The 24,282-nt window shown below is 36.2% G+C and overlaps 1 protein-coding gene across 3 annotated transcripts in view; it reads right to left on the reverse strand.

Moving 5' to 3' along the window:
• Window positions 1–3,884: 3,884 nt before the first annotated feature.
• AMIGO2 (adhesion molecule with Ig like domain 2) overlaps window positions 3,885–24,282 on the reverse strand; it is a 47,446-nt gene continuing 27,048 nt past the window's right edge. For 2 of the 3 annotated variants that reach the window (XM_058189944.1, XM_058189946.1), the window contains 2 exons: window positions 14,821–14,944; window positions 3,885–12,267 (listed from right to left, as the gene is read on the reverse strand). In XM_058189944.1, coding sequence (XP_058045927.1) covers window positions 10,656–12,197 — 1,542 coding nt within the window. In that variant the 5' untranslated portion in view covers window positions 12,198–12,267; window positions 14,821–14,944 and the 3' untranslated portion in view covers window positions 3,885–10,655. The remainder of the gene's footprint in view (window positions 12,268–14,820; window positions 14,945–24,282) is intronic. The other variant, XM_058189945.1, reaches the window with a different exon arrangement.

The raw sequence follows: 24,282 nt of genomic DNA on the forward strand, positions 1-24,282 counted from the left end.
ATAATTCTAATGATAATACACATTTTTGTTAAATTATAATTTTTCATTATCTTGTTCAATATTTCCATATATTGTTTTTATGTCAAATTCCACTTTATTCCTTTTACTACAAATAGAATGTTAGTAATGTATTTGTTATATTTAACAAACTTACATAGTTCTACTAATAATACACATATTTATGTTAAGTTATAATCTTCGATTGTTTAGTCAGTCAATATTTCAATATATTATTTTTATAACATCACCATATTGTTCAAACATATTCAAAATTATCATCATTAGGATTCTAGGTTCCCTTCTTGTTACTAATTCACTTCATAATATAAAAATATATATTCCATTAATTCCCCTTTCTCTAACTTCCAACCCTCTTTTAACTTATCTCACTATTGTTTTTAAGAAATGTTTCATCTGCTTTAAAGCTTTAATTATTCATTTCTTAGCTTGTCTCCTATATTCCTCTCTTGGATTTTTATCTCTATATGCTTCCACTTCTTGGCCAATCCTCTTAAACATTTCTCCCCTCTCTACCCCATTCCATTGTCTAATTTTCAAGTTGTCTACTCTTATCCCTATCTCTCTCCCAAAAAAGGTCTTCCTGCAGTTCCAGTTCTTTTTAAACTTCCCTTAAAATATACTCCCCTTATTTTATTTCATCAATCATTATTATTTTTATTTTTATCTCCTTCTTGTCATTACTTTTTATTTGTTGTTTTCTCTGTTCTATTTTTCCAGCTGCTCTTTCAGTTAACTCCTCCTCTTCTTGGGCATCCTGAGTTCTCCTTGTCCTTTGTGTCATAATTTCCAGCTTTTCATCTATGCTCTGCATTTTATTCATAATCCCCTTGCATCTTCTTGTCAAGGTGTCTTTAATACTCTTAAGTTATCGACATGATTTCTTCCCAAATTCTACTCATTTTTTGTTGTACTTTCATTTCTTTTTGTCCAATAATCCAGAGTTCTTATATTCAACCCTAAAGCCACTTTGCAAAAAATTCAATGTCCAATGTCCAAGAGTCTTTGTACCCCGAAATTAATCAATCTGTTCCTCTAGATAATCCAAAAGTGGAACCTTCACCTCTGCCAGTTTAGTCTTATATTGAAACTTTCAGGGGTCTTTTTAGTAATAAAGTTATTCTTATTCTCACATTTAGCTCTCCAAAAGCCAAGTTTTTCCAGAATATGTTGTACCTTCCTTTGACAGCAGGTGACACTCTTAAATCAGATTTCAATCTTAACCATTCTTATCCAATTTTACTAGAGTACTCCAAAATATAAATGTGATATAGCTTTTTAAGTAAATAACTCCAGCTTTTTAAAATGCCTAGCCCAAGCCAATGTCAGTCCAATTAGAAAATCCAATTTTCTATATTTTAAACAAATTTACTATTTTCTTCCTTTAATTCTTTTCCCTTCTGTTTTAAAATTTTGTTCAAGGTGTTAAGTCGCATCCACTTTATAGATAATTATGAGATTCTTTTTTCCTGAATATTCTTTTGGGGTTACACTTTCAATAAAAAGGATTCTTCTCACCCAGTTCCAAACGTTTTTCACCAAATTCGCTCCAGCACTCTTCTTGGATGTTAAGCTGTCTCAGGCTCTGTGGCAGCCATTTTAGGCTGCTGCTTCTCCTCGCCGTGGCATAGAGGATTTTGGCTCCTTTCGGAGCCCATTAACAGGGAGAAGCCAGCACAGGGACAGAGGGCTCAGTTCCCTTGCGACTGGTATCGCCACGACATCCTTTTCTTCCACATTCTTGTTTTCCTAAGGCTGATGGATAGTGATAACAGAAAAATACAATATATAATATAAATTCTAGCAAGCTTAATCCATAATAGGGTTAAAAGTAAAGAAACTCCTCAATCCCATGTTCCCTCTCCCCAAACCCTTGAAGGCCCTGCCTTCATGCATCATTGATTTGATGACTATAATGCTTGTTTTCATCTGCAAACATTTTATGTGGCCCTAACCACCAAGTGATTATTATGCCTGATGAAATTCAGCTTGCTTTAAAACGAAATGTGAATATTATGATCCAGAAAGGACATTTTTTTACTTCCAGATCCTTTTTCAAATATAATTTGAAAAATCATAGCAATTGGCCATTGTGATTATTTGTAGAACTGTTTTGCTGCTAACCATTCATTATGAACTTGATTTTTTCTTTACCCTGACAACTCAGTACAAGCGGAATGAAGATTACTTCCTCAAAACTATACTGTGCAATAGAAATGTATGTTAAAGCAGTCATATTTTTTCACCATTTTCAGAAATTAATGCTCGTTCTCCATAGTTGACACTGCCCCTAAATATTTACATAAAATGAGGAATTGTTATTTTATAATCTAAAAGGATTACAGATTATATTATTGATAATGGACTGCTAAAATCTGCCTTTTAATTTTGCAAAAGTTGTCTACTACAGTACAATGGCTTTTAATATTATAATCCTTCTCTGGAATCTGAGTTTTTACTATTGCCCTAGGGCGTAAACAAAGTGATTAAGCCTTTAGGATATTTTCATAAGGAATTATTGCTGTACTGGTATTGGCTATTCAGTGTAAGAGTTGGAAAACTTCCATAGGTAAAATTGCAAGCTAAGTTCTGCTTCTTGAAACTATTTATTTTTTCACCACAAAAGAAAACATAGCCATCTCTCCAAGCATGCAGAAAGCTGCCATCTGCATATAGACTCAGAAGGAATGCAAATAAAATGAATGATGACATAGCTCTCATGTTTTTTGAAGCATACATCAATGGAAATTTTGTACATATTAAGAAAAATGTATTCCATGGACATATTTAGTAGTCTTATGAGAAGATAATACATATTCCATGAACTTTTACAAATGACATGATGACATCCAATATAAACTCCTTATGTATTGGAAATCATGATTCACTCCGAACTCAGTTGATTTATGAAATGCCAAAAGTATAAGCCAAATGTTAGCAGCATGGTGCTGAGAGATTAGGCAACATCATTGCCAAAACAAGCCTTCTCCAGCCACATGACCTCCAAGGTGTTTCAGGATTATAGTTTATAGTTGCACTAAATCAAAAAAAAAAAATCACACCTCTTTCTACTTGTTGAGTTGCGTGCATCATTAACTATCATGGAAGTTGCATAGTGCTCCATTTTGGAGAGTCTTTAGCCTAATTTAACTTTGAAAACACAGGAACGTGAAGGAGCAGCTGTATATGAGTCCTTTCACTAACATTTGTGGTTCCCACCCACCTCTTCCATACTTGTGTAAACTGGAGACCATGTTTAAGGCAAACATGGTCTTCAAAAAATATTTTGCAGGTTTTGCTATAAAGCACCCAAATTGCATATTTAAATGCAATAGCTAAATATAATCAATAAACAGATAGATAGGTGGGCAGCAAAAAGTGAAACATCAATTGGCACCTGGATACCATTGGACTCTACTTGAAAATGCATTCATTTGTCTTCCAAAGCTGCTAAACTCAAATAATGCATATGGGAAGCTATCCATAGCTCATGTGATTCAATTGCTTCTTCATATTTAAAGGTGGATCATTCAAATATGTTTAAAATAATATTTCACTTGAAATTACTGTATATTTTCATTGCCAGAATGACCTTATCTCCTATTCCCATAATTACTGTGAGTTGGGTAGCCATATAAATCTAATAAATAAATAACAAACAAACCAACAAACATTTCAAAAATAGGAGATAAGACCCATTATAGTGTTTTGGATGTTCATGAAATTTTCATCTGAAAAATAAAGAATAGCTGCTTAACTAATATCAAGGGTGGTATAGTAAAATATTTTTTAAAACTATCATCACCATCAGCAGCAGTAGCAAAACAATTAAGAAACATTGCTTATCTCTTTATGGTACAACTCTTGACTATATACAGCACAGGATAAATTATGTTGTGATCCTCAGAATACTCTCTTACTAAAAATTAGCAGGGTGGTATCTTGTTATTTTGAACCAGGAAATAATGAAAATTGTATTGAGGAGCTTGAAGCTCATGGTTTAGTAAAATTTTAAAAAATGTTTTAAATTATGAATACTGAACAACTTACCTAATCAGAAGATTGCTGTTCTTTTGGCTCAGTTTTTTTAGATTAGGTAAATTCTCTTGTTATATTTCCTTATCCTGTTATCTTTAAAATAGGTTTGAAGTAGAAATCCCAACATGGCTTCTGACTATGAAAATCTGTCTAAAGAGACTTCAGCCAAGAACACTGACTTTATTGCCAAGGCAATTCTGTCTAAGCTTAGTATGTTTATCTATTATTTTGGGGGCATTGATCTGTTATCTTGCTTTATTTACAACTAGCTGATGATCCGGCGCTGCCCAGATATTTTTTCATCCTAATCCCTCCCGGGCATGTGGGCAGACCCCCCACTTGGGCCCATTCTGGGCCTAGTAGGCCACCCTGCAGCCTCCTGTGAGTCAAAACAGGCTGCGAGAGGGCCACCCTACCCCATTTTTGGCATAGTACACCTCCCTGCAGCCAAAATAGGCCGCAGAGGGGCTTGTACCACACACCCCTGCTCATTCATGGCACAGACCTAAATATCAGCTGGCCAGCGGGAGGCGCGTGCACATGCACGGTGGAGCTGAGCTGGGCTGTGTGTGCCAGGACACATACACACAAACACCCTGAAGGGTGTGTTACCCCTGCAGTATTTTTTCCAGAGAGTAAGTCATCTGTGTACCAAGTTTGTTTGAAATTGCTTGAGGCATTCCAGAGTTCTTCCGGAAAACACACACACACGAGGGGTGTTAGGGGTGTCTTACCCCCACAGTATTTTTTTCCAGGGAATAAGTCATCTGTGTACCAAGTTTGGTTAGAATTGCTCAAGGCATTCCAGAGTTATGCTTGAACAAACATATATACATCCATACATCCTTTTTTATACATATAGATTCTCACGGAAAGGCAGGATAGATGATTAATGCTGACCATTACACCAAATTACTTAAAATCACTTTGTTCACATTAAACTTATTGCAATAGAGCAAAATTGTTTCTTTCTTCTGCACATTTGCAACTTTTGAAGATAAAGTGGTGACCTGAATCTTATACGCTTAGATTTTGCTTAGTCTTATACACTGTACTTTGATCATATGCATTACATACATTATGTATTCTGTAATATATCTTGTGTTGTCTTAGCATTTCTAATCTCAGCTAATAGGGGCTATGCAGTAAAGCATGGTTGAGCAAAGTATGATTAAACCATGGCTTAGCACAATGTGTGATGTCAGTTGCAAAACTTTTTTAGAAGTTTTGCTTCTCCCTATTCATTCATAGCTAAATGAATAAATATGTGCAGAGCAAAACAAACAAAGCAATACATACCATGTTTCCCCAAAAATAAGACCCTGTCTTATATTTTTTTTAACCCTGAAATAAGTGCTTGGCCTTATTGCCATGCGCTCAAAAGACTGATTGGGCTTATTATCAGGGGATGTCTTATTTTGGGGGAAACGGGATAATTATTGAAGGTTCATTTTACTTCATTTCATTTTTTATTTAGTTGGTTATTAATTGGTCACTTACAAAATCGAAGACACAGGGATTCAAAAATTTCTTTCAAGATACTTTATTGTTGAACCAAGATGACATGAAAATCACATGGAATGTAAAGGTATAGAGAGCTTTAGACTTATATTTACTATAGATTTGTAAACTGGCCTATTGCACATATAATTCTTACAAATGCAAGTCCTTGACAGGGTAAACTGCTCTGCTTCTCCTTTGCTTAAGAGTAAGAACTGAAGCAAAGAAAATAATTTAAATTACATTAACTACAGAGAAATAGCATTTTAAGTTTGGTCATTCTAAGCCATTTCTGTAAGGACTGAATGTCCCTGAACTTATATAGTAACAAGTAAGGGCTTCAAGGGCTTTGGACAAAAGAAAATATAGCTGACCTAAGATATAAACAATCATTGAATAGTAAAACTAAGATAGCCACAACTTTATCAAGTGTAGACCAAGGGAGACCATTTAACATTCTTTCATGTTTCAGAACAGATAGAAAATGAATATAGTAGTTTGCAGTATTTGCAAGAATAATTCAAAAATAAAAGACAAGCTGATGGTTGTGACAGTGTTACTGAAGCCCCTATACAACACATCTGTACATGTGTCAACATTCACACATGGAGAAAGCAATGGGGTTTTTATTGTGATGTTGTGATCATCATTATGGTGGTTTTCAACTCATTCTGGAGATGTGGGACTAAGGAGAATAGACTTATGGTTTATCCACAGGAACAGTAACAATAAATTACCAATATTTTGATAGAATCCTTTTTAAAGGTTGCTTTCATCTATACTTCTATGTAGTATAGATGAAAACAAGTTTGTTTTCATCTATACATCTACACCAAGGTTGTCAAACTCCAGCCTGCGGGAGTTTAGTTCTAGCTGGTGGGGCTGCCCTAGAAACAGCAAAGGACCGACCAGCAGTGCCTCTACCAATGAAAAAGGAGCTTGGGAAGACCACGCATGGCCCTCCCAGGCTCAGTTTTTGGCTGCAACGGCCTCCTGTTGTCCTCTTTGTGTGCCCCCCCCCCAGCTTCATTTTCACTGGCAGAAGGTGACAGGAGGCTGTCGTAGCTGAAAATGGAACTTAGGAGCCCATTTTCACTGCCAGAGTGCTCGGGCCACCAAATGCCGACATGAGTGACATAAAGCTGGCCATGCCCACCTGGCCACATCCACCCCAGCTCCCAAGGTCAAACACAACCTTGATTAGCCCTCTATGAAATTGAGTTTGACACCCCTGATGTTTTCATCAAAGGGATGTTTTCATCTATACTTCTAACTAAGTTGGAACAACATCCAATGAGAGAGCGAAGAATTTTAGAAATGAACCACTGGTTTAAAAACTAGTGTTGTCAACAGAACTCCGGCTTCCTAGACCATGTTTGTATTAACTACAAGAAGGGCTACTGGAAAGGGTTGGACTGCACCTCACAAGAACTGAAAAGAATATATTCAGAAAAGGACTGGCTCATCTTATCAAAAGGGCTTTAAACTAAGATTGGGGGAGGGGCAATCTTCATGACCTTTAGAACTTATTTCCAATGATGAAAAAATGGAAATCCCAGTTACAACGTAGGATATAAAAAAACTTACCCAAGACCCATAAAGGACTCAAATGTGTATACACTAATGCTTAAAGTTTAGGAAACAAACAGGGTGAACTTGAAGTATTAATACATGAAGGTAGATTACTAAAACTTGGTGGGAAGAAACTTATGAATGGAATGCACTGATGGAAGAATACAAACTATTCAAAAAAACCAGACCTAACATAAGAGGAGGTAGAGCTGCATTATATATAAAAGATCACTACATCTCTACACAAAACTAAGGATGAAAACCTCCTAAAATCCATATGGGTCAATATAAAAGGAAAAAAATAACATTGCTATAGGTGTTTACTACAGACCCCCCCACCAACCAAGCAGAATAGATGAACTTTTTGCTAACCAATTAACAAATGTATGTAGGAAACATACCAGAGTAGTAATGAGAGACTTTAACTACCCTGATATCAACAGGGAAACAAACTCTGCAGCAAGTGGGAGATCAAACAGATCCCTAACCAACTTAGCTGACAACTTTGTCATCCAAAAGGTAGAGGAGAGAACTAGAAGAAAAGCTATACTAGATCTAATTCTTACTAATAGATAAGAAGTGATAGAGGGAGTTGAAACTGGGTGAAAGTGACCATGTCATATTGGAATTCAATATAATGCAAACACAAGTAATAGAATACAATACAGTCTTATACTTTAAAACAGCTGATTTTAACAAATTCAGAGGGAGACTAAGAAAAAAAATCTGTGGATAAAAATCCTAAAGGGGAAAATAACTCAAGAAGTGTGGGAAACTCTGAAAAATATTATCATAAAATCCCAGTGCAACACAATATCACTAAAAAAGAAAAACAAGAAATCCAAGAAGAAACCAGCATAGTTGCACAAAGACCTCTCTGATAAACTGAAAGACAAAAAGGATAAGTACAAAAAGTGGAAAAAGGGACATATAACTAAGGCAAAATATCAGCAAATAGCCTAAATCTGCAAAGATGAAGTCAGAAAAGCAAAGGCTTAGAAGGAACAAAGGCTTGAACAATGGGCCCTCTCCAACAACATGAAATTTAATGTGGAGAAAAGCAAGGTTTTATACCTAGACAGGAAAAACCAAACCAGAGGCATAACCTGGCTCAAAAACCGTAACTGTGAGAGGGATAGCACTAGCAATAGCACTTAGACTAATATACTACTTCACAGTGCTTTACAGTCCTCTCTAAACAGTTTAGAGAGTTAGCATATTGCTCCCAATAATCTGGGTCCTCATTTTACCAACCTCGGAAGGATGGAAGGCTGAGTCAACCTTGAGCCGGTAAGATCCGAGCTGCCAAACTGCTGGCAGCCAGTGCTCAGGAGAAATAGCCTGCAGTACTGCATTCTAACCATTGTGCCACCAATCCTAGTGGACAATCACTTAAACATGAGCAAGCAGGGTGCAGCAGCAGACAAAAAAGCTAATACAATCCTTGGTTGTATAAACAAAGGCATAGAATCAAAATCATGTGAAGTATTAGTACCACTTTATAAACCCTTAGTAAGACCACACTTCCCAGTTTTGGTCACCGCATTTCAAAAAGATGTTGAGGCTTTGGAAAAAGTGCAAAGAAAGCAACTAAGATGATTAAGAGCCTGAAGACAAAAATATATAAGAACAGATGCAGGAATTGGGTATGGCCAGTCTAGAGAAAAGAAGGACTGGGGGTGACATGATAGCAGTATTCCAGTATTTGAGGGGCATCAATATATTTTCCAAAGCACCAGAAGACAAGACAAGAAACAACGGATGGAAACAAATCAAGGAGAGAAGCAACCTGGAGTTAAGGAGAAACTTCCTAAAAGTAAGGACAATTAACCAGTGGAACAGCTTGCCATCTGAAGTTGTAGGTGCTTCATCATTGGAGATTTTTAAGAAAAGAGTAGACAGCCACGTATCTGAAATTGTATAGTGTCTTCTGTTTGAGCAGGGGGCTGGATTAGAAGATCTTCCAGCTCTATTCTGATTGAGGGTTGCAATTGTCAGCCAGCAGAGAAAGGAAGACCCTCATCTGCAAGTTATACACAAAACCAACAAATTGTAATCAATGCCGCATGTCACTGCAGAACTGTCTACCAATTTGACAGGAACCCAAATGGGACAAACAATGCTATGCAAAATAAGTAACTTGCATATAATTTATTGTTTTTCATATTTCATTTACTAACACAAAGCTATGCTAAAGTATATTTGACTTGTAGACACTTCCAGCTTTCTAATGGAATGGATCATCCTGAAAATTATGACTTATATCAAAACTTCACAAGATGGAAGCTTCATGAATTGTTGCTTTGATACTTGCACATTAAATAATGACTAACAGAATTAGCTTAACTCGTTGGAATTTTTCAACTAAAGCTCTAAACAATCAAATTCAATGTTCTACAGAAGATAAAGTGTAGGTATTCATGCCATTGATGTGAAAGCAACATTTATCTTGGGATCAACAGTTTGTATTATGGCTCTAAATAGGTCATCAAAAATAGTCAAAGTGCAGTGGAACTTATATAAAATATCTAATTGCACAAATCTTTATTTTATAAAACTAATTATATGCATTCTTTTTTGTAGACATTTTCTGCTCAGTCCACACAGCACACATACATAAATTTTAATCCAAACAAATAGGCTGGATATACTTCTACAGTATCATGGCTCTTATCCCTTTAAGACCTGTAAAGACAGACATTCCAATAGTGCACCTCTCTCCTCACCATACAGTAGATGGACGTCTTAAATACTTTTGGACTATGGGTTTCTTAACAAGATTAAAGAGATGTCCTTCTGAAATACAGACCTTCAAGGCTTAATTGGTTTAATAATCATATCTCTGGACAGTATGAGTTCTGTAAAAGTTATCATTTTATCTCTTACTAAATTTACCATACATTCCATTCCTAGATTTTAAAATTCATTACAGAAAAAGAAAACCCTAATCTCTGTCCAGTTTTGAAATTTATCTAAACATTAAACATTATTTGGGAATATTCTGGATTATATAAATTTATTTGCTTCTTTATGTACCCCGTTTCTCAAGGCAATGAACAGAAATTGAATAAATGGCTATTTTGTTCTTCTATAAACACTATAAGACATACTTGAGTAAAAGTCTCATCCCTGATAATACAATCCCACTGATTCTATACAGTGAAACAGCTGGGGCCTAAGCCGATAGGACTTCTACTGTGTAAGCTTTCTTCCACTGAATGAGGAACATCAAACATGTTCCTCCATAAGGCTACCTCCTAATTCGTTTCAGAGGAAATATTAGAAAGAATACAAGGTATACCACCCTACTCTACTACTCCTGTCATATAACGAGCTCCTCCTGAATGTTGTAAGATTAATGCATATTCTTCCCACTGAGAAGAACAAGAAGATAACAGCAATTAATTTCAACCTTCAAGATTTCCATTTTCTTAAAAAATCAGAAGTTTTCCATGACTTTTCTTTCAATATTGGATAAAGCTGTGGCCGGTGATGAGAGGGTTATGACATCAGTGCAGGAGGAACACTTAAGATGATGGCATGAAAGGCATGTCTGAGAATGTGGAGTTTGTGGAAACTGAATCTGATTTTGTTCGGGATGTTTTCAGGATGCTTTCAGCAATTACAGTCTCATTGGGAAATATTCTGATTTTTCCATTTTGACCTGGTTTAGGTTCCTTCACAGGTTCAAGAAACACCACTCTTTTGCCACTGCTAGCCTTCTTCTCATCTAATGGAAGATTGAGGGGTGTGTTGGAGGTTAGTATAGATGCATGAGATGTGCTATTTTGGTTTAATTGCCTTTTCCTTTTCTTTGACTTGCACTTACAAGGACAGGGCGTCAAGTAGAGGTAAAGAAGTACCAAAATAATACTGGCTACACAAGCTGCAAGGGTTGTAAAAGCAGTGTTAAATGTTTCATGTGAGTAAGATTTGTCGACTGTGAAATTGCTGACATTTATTCTTACTTCAATTGTTTCATTCAGTAATCTTTTCTTATTTATTGCAATGCAGGAATAAAGTCCAGTGTCTTCATACTGAGCATCATCTATTTCCAGGCTCCCATTATGAAATACTTTGAACTGTTCAGTTGACTTTCCTGGCTCTAAAACTTGATTATCTGGGCTGATCCAAATAAAACTAGTCCCAGCATCACTGATTTTGGTATCACAGGGTATTATAATTCGCTCACCAATTTGTGCTTCGTGAATAAAACCAAAGGCATGAAAAGAACCATTAATAGCGCTTTCTGAACAATTTAAATAATTGTTCTGCAATAAAGGCAGTTTTTGGGCATCTTTATTGCATGTGTATTCACTCTTGAAGTTTTCCACTGAAGTAAAATGTCGAAGGTACCACAAGTTCAGCATAGAATAAAGTATGCAGTCACAATGAAATGGATTCCCATGAAGATAAATTCCACTTAAGTGTCGGGCTGGTACTAATCTCATGCCATTAACTGGTATTGACTGGATCCGATTATAAGAAAGATCTAAGAATACCAGTTCGGAGAGCTTGTATTTCCCAGTATAGAGTTCAATTGGGAAGCGTGTGAGAGAGTTGTAACTTAAATACAGCTTTTGCAGTGTAGGAATTCCTCCAAAAGCAGCAGAATCAACCTGTGCAATATGATTGTTATAAAGCAACAGAATCTCCAGCATTCTCAGTTCCTGAAATATAGGACTGCCCAATGACTTCAAATTGTTGGATGACAGGTCTAGGTACTTGACGTTTGGAACAACTGAGAAGCTCCCAATAGAAATACTGAAAATGTTGTTATGATTGAGGATGAGGGTGTTCAACTTCTCAAGCAGCATGGGTATCCAGTCTTGATCCAAAATCCCAATTTTGTTGTGACTCATATCCAGTCTTTTTATGTGCTTGAAAAGAGTTGATGGCACCCTTGAGAGGTTTCTGCTGGTGCAGCTCATAATGTCACTGGCACAAATGCAAGTGGTGGGGCACATTAAAGAGGCACTACAACATACACTTACAGTGAAAATTAAGAGGCAACCCAACCTCTTGTAGTTCCCATGAAGAGAGAGAGTAGTGTGCCAAACAGAAAACATGACTGTGTTTTAGCCGTCTTCCAATTTTCCTTGCCACCCTTTAGGCATGTAAGTCACTTTGTACCAATCACTGTAAAGATAGAAAGGGAGAAATATATACTTTTTTTAAAAAAAGGATATTAATATATAAAAGCATTCAACATTTTACCATATTCACCCAAAATGAAGTTTCTCATGGATTTATTTATTTACCGCTTCTTGTTGGGATTAATGGACAGACAACTGAAAAAGAGCCACAGACAAATATTTTTATATATAGTGGTATCTTGGTACTCATCATTAATTGGTTCTGGGAGGTGTGTTCTAGGAGTACTAAAAACAAAGAGTAGCAAACAATTTTTTCCTGTAAGGAATAATGTAGAGACAAGGCAGCTGACACAGACAAGTTCTAGCTTGTATGTTGAGTACCAAACAAACAATGAGTACTGGGAAAAAATTTTTATATCAAAATGCGCTGAGTACTAAATTTGATGAGTTTCAAAGCAATTGAATACCAAGGTACCACTGTTTTATCACTACTGCAAGACTATTATTGTATATGCACAAAAATGAAAAGATTTTGAAATATCTACAATAGAAGAATCGTTGATGAAGATGATAACAAGTAGGGAAGATGACAAAATTAACTTACAGGCTTAGGAAAGATCAACTATTACATTTATTAGTGACTGGAAAACCTTTATGGATTTTTTTCTTGAAAAATAAAAAGAACTTGTGATTGATGGGCTTGTCAATTAGAAAGGATAGCTTATGGAAGATAGAAATTATGATGTATCCTTAGAGAGGGAGGTAAAATATAAATGCATTTATAGCCATAGTCAAAAAGATTGAAAGCTACTTTTTAAAATCTTTTCTTCTGCGTTTTCTTTGTTTCTCTACTTTCACATTCACTATTCTTCTTTATTTTCCCTGTTTCTTTTTTTAATATTTGTACTGCTTTTATCATTAAACTTTTAAAATAACAATTATATTTAAAAAGTTTATTATCACTATTTTTTTTCTTTTATGCCCATCCTTCACTCCCATGGAAAAACAGGCAGAAAATAATTATACAGCTTTTCCTCACTAAGCAAGTCCCTTATCTATCAATATTAAGTTACTAACAATGCTAGAAGTTAGCATTGGACATGCTAATATGAGGAAATATTCCTCATGATGTCAGAAATGGTTGCATTCATATAGAAGGAAAGCATTAATGTGGTGTCTCAAATATGGGTCAACTGGATCAAACGTGTGGACTTGGTGTTCAAAATTCCAATCACAAAAAAGTTGTAGTGCTCGATCCACTAATGCACATCCTGGAAAGGTAAGCAACTCTCACATAAATTGAATTCAAATGTTTCTACTAGTGGTAAAATCCAGTTGCTATGAAAGCAGATTTTATTAATTTGGTAATAAGCAGATCACTTCTGAAAGATATGATTTTATTTTCTCCTACATTTTTTATGTAGTTCAAGTGGAACAGCAAGTCCCAGAATTCCAAGCCAGCAGAGCTCATAGACACTTTTGGAATTATAACTTAAGCTAGCACATTTCAAGGCACAAATTACTATACTTTTTATAATACACTATGTCAATGGTTTCTAATCTTTGATTTAGAAATCACAGATAGTCTACAAAAATTCTATAGGTAGTGTCTGGTGACAGCAAATAAACAAAATTGACACTATTCTTTCATGAAATCTCATACCAGTTTCCTTTTTAAAAAAAATTGGACATTTTAAAAAAAATAAACAAGTACAAAAGAGAACATAAAAAGAATAAATTAATATAATACAGATGAAAAAGTTAGGGAGATAGATAGATAGATAGATAGATAGATAGATAGATAGATAGATAGATAGATAGATAGATAGATATAATATGTATTTCTAATATATTGTAAATTAGTTATAAATAGGTAAATTTTATTTATATATGTATATATGTATGTATGTATGTATGTCGGTCTTTGGTTGTTCGGGTTTTCTCCCGTGTAAAATTGGAAGTGTCTTGGTGACATTTCGATGAAGTCTCATTTGTCATCTTCAGGCTTCAGCTTCATGCTTCTTCATGCTCCCAGAAGCACGAAGCTGAAGCCTGAAGATGACGAATGAGACTTTGTTGAAACGTCGCCAAGACACTTCCAATTTTACGCGGGAGAAAACCCGAATAACCAAAGACCTACATACAAACACCCGCGAAAACCTCAGAAAACAAATATATATATAATTACACACATTCACATACACACACTATCACTCTAAAAGCAGAAGTTACAATTAAATGTGAACTGAAAGTAAATATCAAGAACCGTGTCAATACAATATAAATCTCTGAATGAAATTATATACTAATTTCAATGGATGTAACACTCTATTTTGAGTATCTCTCATAAACTGAAATATAAATTCTATGCATAAGTAAACCCATTTTTAAATTCATCTGTTAAAGCCTAATGTATCAGATTTATTTTTAAAATACAAAGTTAGTTTAGATACTGAACCCTCTGAAGTGGGTCATAATCAGGAAAAACAACAACTGAAGTATACTTCCATTTCTAATTCTTCTGTTGATGGAATCAAACAACCTTTCCAATGAGAAGCAAATAGTATCTTTGCAGTAAAGGGGCGTTGGGACTTACCTGACACGCACCTTCTCGTTGAGTGGAAACAGCAGCCAGGAATGGGTTGTACTCGTCTGTTAAGATTGGAGGACTGAGTCTGACGAAGCTGTTAAGTCCCGCCTCCTGCAACCCGGGAATCCAGCTTTTGGCAAAGACGAAAAATCAGACTCAACGTGTCGGAGAAACATAAGAAACTTTATAAAACACAACAACAACAACAACAATAACAAGACCGAATGAGGGTGGGACTGGCTGCTGTCTCCACTCAACGAGAAGGTGTGTGTCAGGAAAATCCCAACACCCCTTCTCCATACTGGTGGAGATAGCAGCCAGGAATGGGACAAACCAAAGATCAGTGTCCCTAAGAACGGGAGGGACCAGTCTGGTAAGAATTGTCTGTCAGTGTGACCACCTGCTGTAAAACTGTACGACCAAATGCCGCATGAGCCGAGGCAAACTTGTCTATCTTATAGTGTCTAATGAAAGGAGAAGGTGACGTCCAAGTAGCAATTCTGCAAATCTCCAGCCAGGAAGCTTGAGTAGCCCAAGGCGCCGAAGTAGCTGCACTATGAGTGGAATGCGCAGTGAGATGAACAGGTCTTGGCAGAGATCGAAGTTCATAAGCCTTGGCAATGGTATGCTGAATCCATCTGCCAATGGTCGATGAAGTCACCTTGCAACCCAAGGACACTGGAAGGAAGGAAATAAACAAGGACTCCATTCGCCGTAGATCTGCTGTTCTCTTAACATAAATCCGCAGCACCCTTCGAATGTCCAAGGTATGCCATCGTCAAATCTCGAGATGGACGAGGACAAAAGTCAGGAAGAATAATTTCTTGCATGTGATGAAAAACAGAATTGACTTTAGGAAGAAGGATCCAAGCGAAGGACCACTCAATCCGGGTGAAACACACATAGGTCACTGCGAACTGAAAGAGCCATCAATTCCGAAATCCCCCTAGCTGAGGTAATAGCTACTAAAAAAGCCACCTTGCAAGTCAAAAGGCGAAGACTGGTAGTTGTTAAGGGCTCGTAAGGAGCTCCAGTCAGAGAATTTAACACAACAGAAAGGTCCCAGATGGGGTACCTATGCGCTACTGGCGGGCACAAATTAGACGCCTCTTTCAGGAACCTCTGAATGTTAGGGTGCTGAGACAATGAAGACAGTGATACAAGATAAAACTGGAAAGAGCGGCCACCTGCCTACGCAAGGTGTTGGGAGATAGACCTTCGTCCAAACCGTCTTGAAAAAACTCTAAAATGTGGGAGATGGAGACTTGAAGAGGAGAAACTCCCGCCCGCTCACACCAGGAACAAAATTCTTGCCAAGAAGCGGAATAAATGCGCTCCGTGGAAGGCCTTCGTGACACCTGCATGGTCCTGATGATTCTGGCTGATAGATTGTCCCTGCTCAGAGTGTGCCACTCAAGCACCAGGCGGTCAACTGAAGCCACTGGGGATCTGGGTGAAGAAATGCCTCTTGGCTGAGCGACACCCTGAGAGGAGGGACCCTTCAGGGAGGAGCCACTGACAATGACTTGAGGTCTGCAAACCAAAACTTCCAGGGCCAATGAGGTGCGATCAGGATGACTTTTGCTCATTTCTCCAAAATTCGCTGTACCACCTTCGGAATGAAAGGAAGAGGGGGGAATGCATAGAGAAGTCCCCATGGCCACCGTCTACAGAGAGCATCGACCCTTTCTGCGTGAGGATTCGGGAATCTTGAAGAGAAGCGAGGAAGTTGTGTGTTCTGCGAAGTCATGAACATGTCCACCACTGGGGTGCCAAACCAACCTGAGATCTGCTGAAACAGCTCTGGATGTAGACGCCACTCCGCCTAATCGAAAACTTGGCGGCTGAGCCAATCCGCCTGCACATTGGACACCCCGGAAATATGTTCCGCAGTCAAGGAGAGAAGATGCCGCTCTGCCCAGAGGTACAGCTTCTTTGCCTCTGCCATCAGAGACATGGATCTGGTGCCTCCCTGACGACTGATATGAGCCTTGGCGGTAACATTGTCCGTGAGCACCAAGACATGCTTGCCCGCCAGTGCATCCTGAAAGTGACGAAGAGCCAGGAATATCGCTTGCAACTCCAGTCAATCAAATCTCCCGATAACTCCATCTGCCCTGCACTACCAGTGACTAGAAATGCGCTCCCCAGCCAAGGAGACTGACGTCTGTCGTCACCACCATCCGACGAGGTTCATGGAACAAGGAGCTTTTGGAGATTGCCAGGGACTGTCACTAGGAAAGGGATTTGAGACTTCCGGTATGGCTCCGCTTCGTGGAGAGCAGCTATGATTTAGCTGCTAACTCCCTAGTCAGTAGAGCTGTCAGGACATCGTAAATCTGGGTCCGACAGCTTGGAAATCTCTCCTTCGGGCAAAGAAGGAAAGATGAGCATTCAGGTTTGAAGTTGAGACACCCTAATAAGCTTTTAAGGGGAGTTCTCCTTCCATAGCCTGATAAGCTCCTGGCTGGGTGAGGCTTCTGCCTTTATGGCGGACAAACGAAGCGTCCAATTTCCACGGCTGGAGTTGATTTATGATGGACTGTAACGTGGACGGAGCAGAAACTGGAGTTTTAACACTTGTTTGTAAGAAGACTGCAAGCCCCTGAGGATATATTTGCTGCGAAGATAGGAAAGAAGAAAGCAAATGGCGGTTTTGTGGAATGTGTGTATTGAAAACGAAAGTTAAAGCTAACAGCTAGTGTCGAAATAGAAGATATATAGGAATGATTAAATGGAAGAAACGAGAATCTTATGATTTATATTTTTTCTTCTTCTTTGGGATTATAGTGATTTAGAAGAAAAGTTTTTTGAATTTTTCTTTTTGAATTTTTTTTTTTCTTCTTCTTGGTCCATTATCAAGCTGTATATATATATATATATATTTTTTTAAAAAAGGCTTTTAAGCAAATAGTGCCAAAAGTCATTAAAAACTTTGAAATTTCTTCAGCTCAGATTCAAAAATTAAAAGAAGAAATTAAAAAGGAATTAAGAAATTCTTTACAGGAGTTTTTGGAGAGTCATTTTTTAGAAATAGATCAAAAATTTGATGAAATAGAGAAAGAGATGTTGGATTTTAAGGAAGTGGTGGAAGAGCAGAAGAGGGAAATGAAAATGGTAAAGGATGCAATTGCGCAAATATTGAGCTCTTGTATTCAGATGGAGGATGATCTTGCAGAAATTAATAAAGCTAATTTAGAGTTGCAAAGGAAAATAGAAGAAATTCAAAAAAATCAAAACAATTGGAACTTAGGTAATAAGATGGAAGATATACAGGCAAAGGTAGATAGGGCAGATGAAGAAAGAGTAATATTACAATATAGATTAATGGAATATGCTATAAGGGTGAGGGGGTTGAAACAAAATAGGAAGGAAAATTTAAAGGAGATTTTTACGCAAGCCTTTGCTCAGATAAAGGGTGTGGAGCCGGAAGATTTTGAGACTAATATTGAAAGAATTTATCGTGTTAATTCTTGGTGGACAAGACAAAATAGAGTACCGAGGGATGTGGTTATTTATTTTACAACTAAAAAGGTTAGGTATGAAATTTTGCAAGCCTTTTATAAAAATAAATTCCAAATATTGGGACAAGATATAAAAATGATGAAGGAAATTCCTCCTAAAACGTTAAGAAAGAGAAGAGAATTTGCTTTTTTAGTGGATGAATTTAAGAAACATCAGATATATTTTAGACGGGAAGTCCCAATGGGTTTGTCAGTGAATTTTAAAGGCAGAAAGTATTTTCTTAATTCAGTTATGAAAGCGAGACATTTTTATATTAATGTTTTAAAGAGTGGGAATCCTTTGTTGTTAGATGCTAAGTTAATTGGTTTGGAAATGATGGAAAATAGAATGGGAGAGGGGAGGAATGTTTAAGATGTGAATATGATGATTATGGTTAATTTTTGGAATTGATTTGTTTAGGATATAAATTATAGGATTTTTGTTATTTGCTATTCGTATGGTATAAATTTATGGGATGATATTATTCAATTGTGAAGGATGGAAAGTGAAATTTATGAATTTAGATAATGTGGATGTAATGATTTTAACTGCTTACTGTTATATTGTGGATGTAGTTTAAATGATTATTTGTTTTAAATGACGTTTATAGACAGTAAAAGTTACGAAGTTAAGCTGGAAATACTATATTTGAGAGATTTTATTCGAAATGATATTTGATTGATGGAGTAGTATTGGAAGATTGGATATTAAATCTTATGACAATTGAATAAATATATAAGTGATGAAAATTTGAATTTGAGAAACTGGATTGTAAATTAAGAAATGGACTTATGAAATTTGAAGGAATATACAAATGGCTGGGAAAAAAAATTGAACTTTAGAAGATGGACTAATTTTTAAAATGGACTGTAAGAAGAACGGACATTAAATGTTATGGTAATTGAAGAAATATATAAGTGATAAAAAATTGAGTTCGAGAAGATGGACAGTAATTTGAGAAATGGACTTATGAAATTTGAAGGAATATACAAGTGGGAAAAAAATTTGAATTTGAGAAGATGGATTAATTTTAAAAATGGACTGTAAGAAGTAATATGTGAAGTTGGTGTTGCTTCTCTTCTCTTCTTTTTTTTTATTATTCTTTCCTATCTTTTTATTTTTATTGTGAGGGGATCTAAAGTTTTAAATTTTTAAAGGTGGGAGGTTATGTATATTTTGTATACGTTAGTTTGTGATTGTTGGTCATAATACCCGGTATTTGCTCTGGGAAGTCTGGTGGGGGAAGGGGAGGGGAAGGGGGAATGATACATGGATTGATTATTAATGTACAGTAATTTTTGAAGATATGAAATTAAATTTTTTTAAATTGTATTGGGGATGCTCGACTGCCATTTCAGGAAGAAAAGGAGAGGAATAGAAGGAGGGAAGAAAGTAGGTAGGAATGAGTAGAGAAGGAGGAGGGGAATAAGAAGGTTAGATAGGGTGGAAGAAGGGAGGAGTGGAGAAGGAGGAGAGGAAGTAGTAAAGTGAAGGAGATGAGGATGGATGGGAAAGTAGTAGAGGTAGAGAGGGAGGTTGTGAAGAAAGGAAGTGGCAATCGGGCAGGCCTGAATCAGTAATAAATAAAAAATTAATGATTAATGATGGATAATAGTTTGTACATAAATATGATGTTGCAAATTGGAAATAAAAATTATTTATAAAAAAAAAAAAGGAAAGGGATTTGAGAATCTCCTTGGGAACTTGAACCTTGGTAGAAGAGTTGCCTCTGCCCACCTTCTGAAAAGGCAAAAGGAACTATTGGAGGTCTCTAGTATGCAATCTAGTCCAAGGAGTGATGGAAATAGCTGAAATCATCTTGCCCAGATGAGATAATACCAGTAATGGCACTTTACGCTCCCTCTGAATTCTGTGAGACAGAGCCTTAAGGCTGTCCTGCCTCTCCTGAGACAAAAACACTCTACCCTCTACTGAATCAATCACTGCCCCAGATGGAGCAGACGGGTCGAGGGAGTCATATGACTCTTCTCTATATTAATAGAGAAACCATGCACTGTGAGGGCTCGAATGGTGACCTACAGATCTACCATGGCCTGAAAAACAGAAGGAGACAAGATCAATATATCATCTAAATAACAGTGGATCTGGACCAGAATAGTCCTGATATGAGCCGCCAAGGCGGCCAGGACCTTAGTAAAGGTCCTTGGAGCTGATGATAAACCAAAGGGCAACGCCCTATATTGATAATGAATACCCCCATAAAAAAACAAAGGAACTTCGATGGCTTCCGGTGGCTCCACCTCTTCGCTGAGCCCCTAATTAAAGGGGCTCCGCACTGAACATCGTAAAAGCCAGGAAAAGCCGGCTTTAATCTTTTTCCCTGGATGAAAGGGAAAAGATAAGAGCAGCAGGGAAATGTTGGTAGACCTCCCCAGAGGCTTTGTTTTAATTAAGCAGAGCCCCGAAGGGTCGATGGGTCCCATAAATATTCCTGCCATGCTCCGACTTCAGTGTGTGCCTGCAAAAGCAGGAAAAGAAGAAAGTGTCCATCTCTGCTAATTGTCTTATCTTCATGGATTTCTTTAAGCAGACGGAATGAGTGCCAGCGGACAATTATTGGATTGCAAGTATTTTTGATTTCCTGACTTCTACCTTTTAAAAAAGAGAAATTTTTTTTCTTTTGTTTTAATTGACTCTTAAAGATGGCGCCTGAACGGGAGTGAAAGTGACGAATGGAATTTCAAACAGTCTGTGCAACTAAGAAGATAAGAAATGTTATGTGTGGATTTTAATGAAGTGAACTGAGCTCTCCTATACTTAAAGGGGAAAAGAGAAGTTTCTAGACTTATATTTTGTGAATTTTAAAAACTGAAATGGCTACTAAACCACCTAAGACTGGGGGCAGAAGGGGTTCTGAACCAGCTTTAGAAGATCTGATTAAAGAGCAAGGGAAAGTGTCTGAAGAAAGGTTTAAGGAGATTATGGATAATAATGAGAAAATAAGAGAAGAAATAAAGAGAATAATAAAAAATAAGAGAAGATATCTTGATGGCTTTTCAAGGTTTGGCAAAAGACTGGAGGTGGTGGAGGAGGAGGTGCAAGAAATTGTTCAGTCAAATCAACAAATAGAAAATAGAATGGGGAATGCAAATCAAATTGGATAAAAATGAAGATCAAGTGGTGGTGATGCAGTATAGAATGATGGAAGGAGCTCTGAGAATTAGGGGTTTGAATGAGGAGAAAGGGAAGATTTAAAAAATTTATCAGAAGCTCTGGCTGAATTTATTGAACTTGATCCACAAGAGGTTGCTTATCAAATTGACAAAATTTATAGAGTTAATTCTTGGATTGCTAGGCAAAAGAAACTTCCTAGAGACATTGTGGTTTATTTTTGAAAAGATATACCACCCAAGTTAATAGAGGCAGATATTTATGGAAGATATATTGCTATTGAACTTACAATAGAAACAAAAAGGACTCTCTTGCTTGGTATATATGCACCCAATCAGCAACAAGAAAATTTTTACAGAATGTTATATGATAAGTTGATTCTATGGGATTATAAATCGTGCATTATATTGGGAGATTGGAATGGAGTAATAGATACACGAAAGGACAAGAGAATTTCTTCCAAGAAGATACCTGCACATGCAAAGCTGCCTAAATCCTTTTTTGATATGATAGAAGATTTTGAGTTAAGAGATGTATGGAGACTGCGGAATTTGGAGGAAAGAGAGACTATACTTTTTTCTCTGATAGGCATCAATCCTTCTCACGTATTGATTTTATTTTAATTTCTAATGATTTGCTTTTTAGGGTGAAGAAAACTAAGATATTTCCAAGATGTTTGTCTGATCATAGTCCTGTTTGGATGGAATTGCAATATGGAAAAGAGGGTAGAAGAACTTGGAGATTAAATGAAAATTTGTTTAGATATCAGGATAATGTAAATCAATGTAAAAAGCAGATGAAAGAATTTTTTGATTATAATTTGAATAATGAAACATCAATAGAAATGGTTTGGGACTCCAGTAAAGCTTTTATGAGAGGTGTATTAATATATCTTAATAATAGACAGAGAAATAAGCAACAAAGACAGCGTAGGTATCTAGAAGAGGAAATTTATAAGAAACAACAATTATTAATACATAATCCACATGATCAAAAACTTAAAGATGCAATAAAGTTACTACAGAATCAATTTAATATGATAATGGCTGATCAGGTGGCAACAAATATACAATATGCCAAATATAATACTTTTGTAATGCAAATAGACCTGGTAGGTGGTTAGCATACACTTTAAGGAAAAGACAAAACAACGTACTATAGAAAAATAGAATATAAAGGCAGAGAGATATCAACAGGATAAAATTAAAAAAGCTTTTTTAGAATATTATACAAATTTATATCTTAAAGATAATATATTGAATAGGGATATTGATAATTATTTGAAGGAATATAAGGTTAAAAATATAACTTTAGAACAAATGGATGAACTGAATCGGCCTATAACCTCGGAAGAAATTATTTTGGTAATTAAACAATTAAAAAGGGGAAAACTCCTGGTACGGATGGGCTCACAGTTAGTTATTATAGGAATTTACAGGATGAGATGTTAGGTCCACTTAAGAAATTATTTAATCAGATACAGCTAGGAGGGGGAATTCCCCCCTCATGGAGAACCTCTTTTATTTCATTGATACCAAAAGAGGAACAGGATTGTTCTAAACCTGGGAATTATAGGCCAATCTCACTTTTAAATAATGATTATAAGATTTTTGTTAAAATAATAGCTAATAGATTAATGTTGATTCTGCAGCTAAGAATTCATAATGATCAATCTGGATTTATAAAAGGGAGACAGATGAGGAATAATGTTAGGCAGATTGTTAATTTACTGGAGTACTTAGAAAAGAAAATTTTATTCCAGCAGCATTTATTTTCTCGATGCAGAGAAAGCTTTTGATCGATTGCATTGGGATTTTTATTTAAATTAATAGAAAAGATGCAATTTGGAGATGGTTTTTAAGAATAATTAGGGCAATTTATGGAGAGCAAACAGCACAGATTATAATCAATGGTAGCTTAACAGAACCTTTTAAGATTGCGAAGGAACAAGACAGGGATGTCCTTTATCACCATTATTGTTTATTTTAACTCTAGAACCATTATTGGATAAAATACGAGAAGTAAAGGAGATAGAGGAATTAGAGTTAGACAGTATGAATATAAGTTAAGAGCTTTTGCAGATGATTTGGTGATTACTTTAACAAACCCTATAAATTCTAGTAAATCTTTGTTGGAAATAATTGATCAATATGGGAATGTCTCAGGGTTTAAGGTAAATCAGAAAAGACAAAAAGTGATAATAAAAATATGGCCAGACAACAGAAAGAAAAACTAGAGGAAGTAACAGGATTTGAAATTGTAAAGAAGGTTAAGTACTTAGGGTTTATATTACGTCATCAAATGTGAAATTGTATAAGAATAACTATGAGGTTTTATGGCAAAAGTTCAGAAGGAGTTGATTGTTTGGAAAAATTGCAATTATCTTTGCTGGGAGAATTGCTGCTATTAAAATGAATGTTTTACCTAGATTTTTATTCCTCTTTCAGATGATACCAATAATTAAGAAAGATAAGAATCTTGAGGAATGGCAGAAGGGAATTAACAAATTTATATGGGAAGGTAAAAAGCTAGGGTTAAAATGAAAATAATTCAAGATTCTCGGAAAGGGAGGTTTAAAATGCCAATTTTTAATTTATATTATGAAGCACCTGCTCTCTCTGCATTAAGTGGTTGATTTAATTTAACAGACGATAGAATTTTGATGATAGTAGGTTAGGATATGCTATATGCGAGGTATGCATCTTTAATTTATGACAAAAAGTGGATAAGGCCTTTAAAAATCATGTGCTAAGAAATGCCCTTCTGTGTTTGGAAAAATACTCTTATAAACTAAATTATAAGGTTCCTATATGGGTAAGTCCTAGACATACA

Source organism: Ahaetulla prasina, chromosome 7 (genome assembly GCF_028640845.1).
Source record: "Ahaetulla prasina isolate Xishuangbanna chromosome 7, ASM2864084v1, whole genome shotgun sequence".
NCBI lineage: Eukaryota > Metazoa > Chordata > Lepidosauria > Squamata > Colubridae > Ahaetulla > Ahaetulla prasina.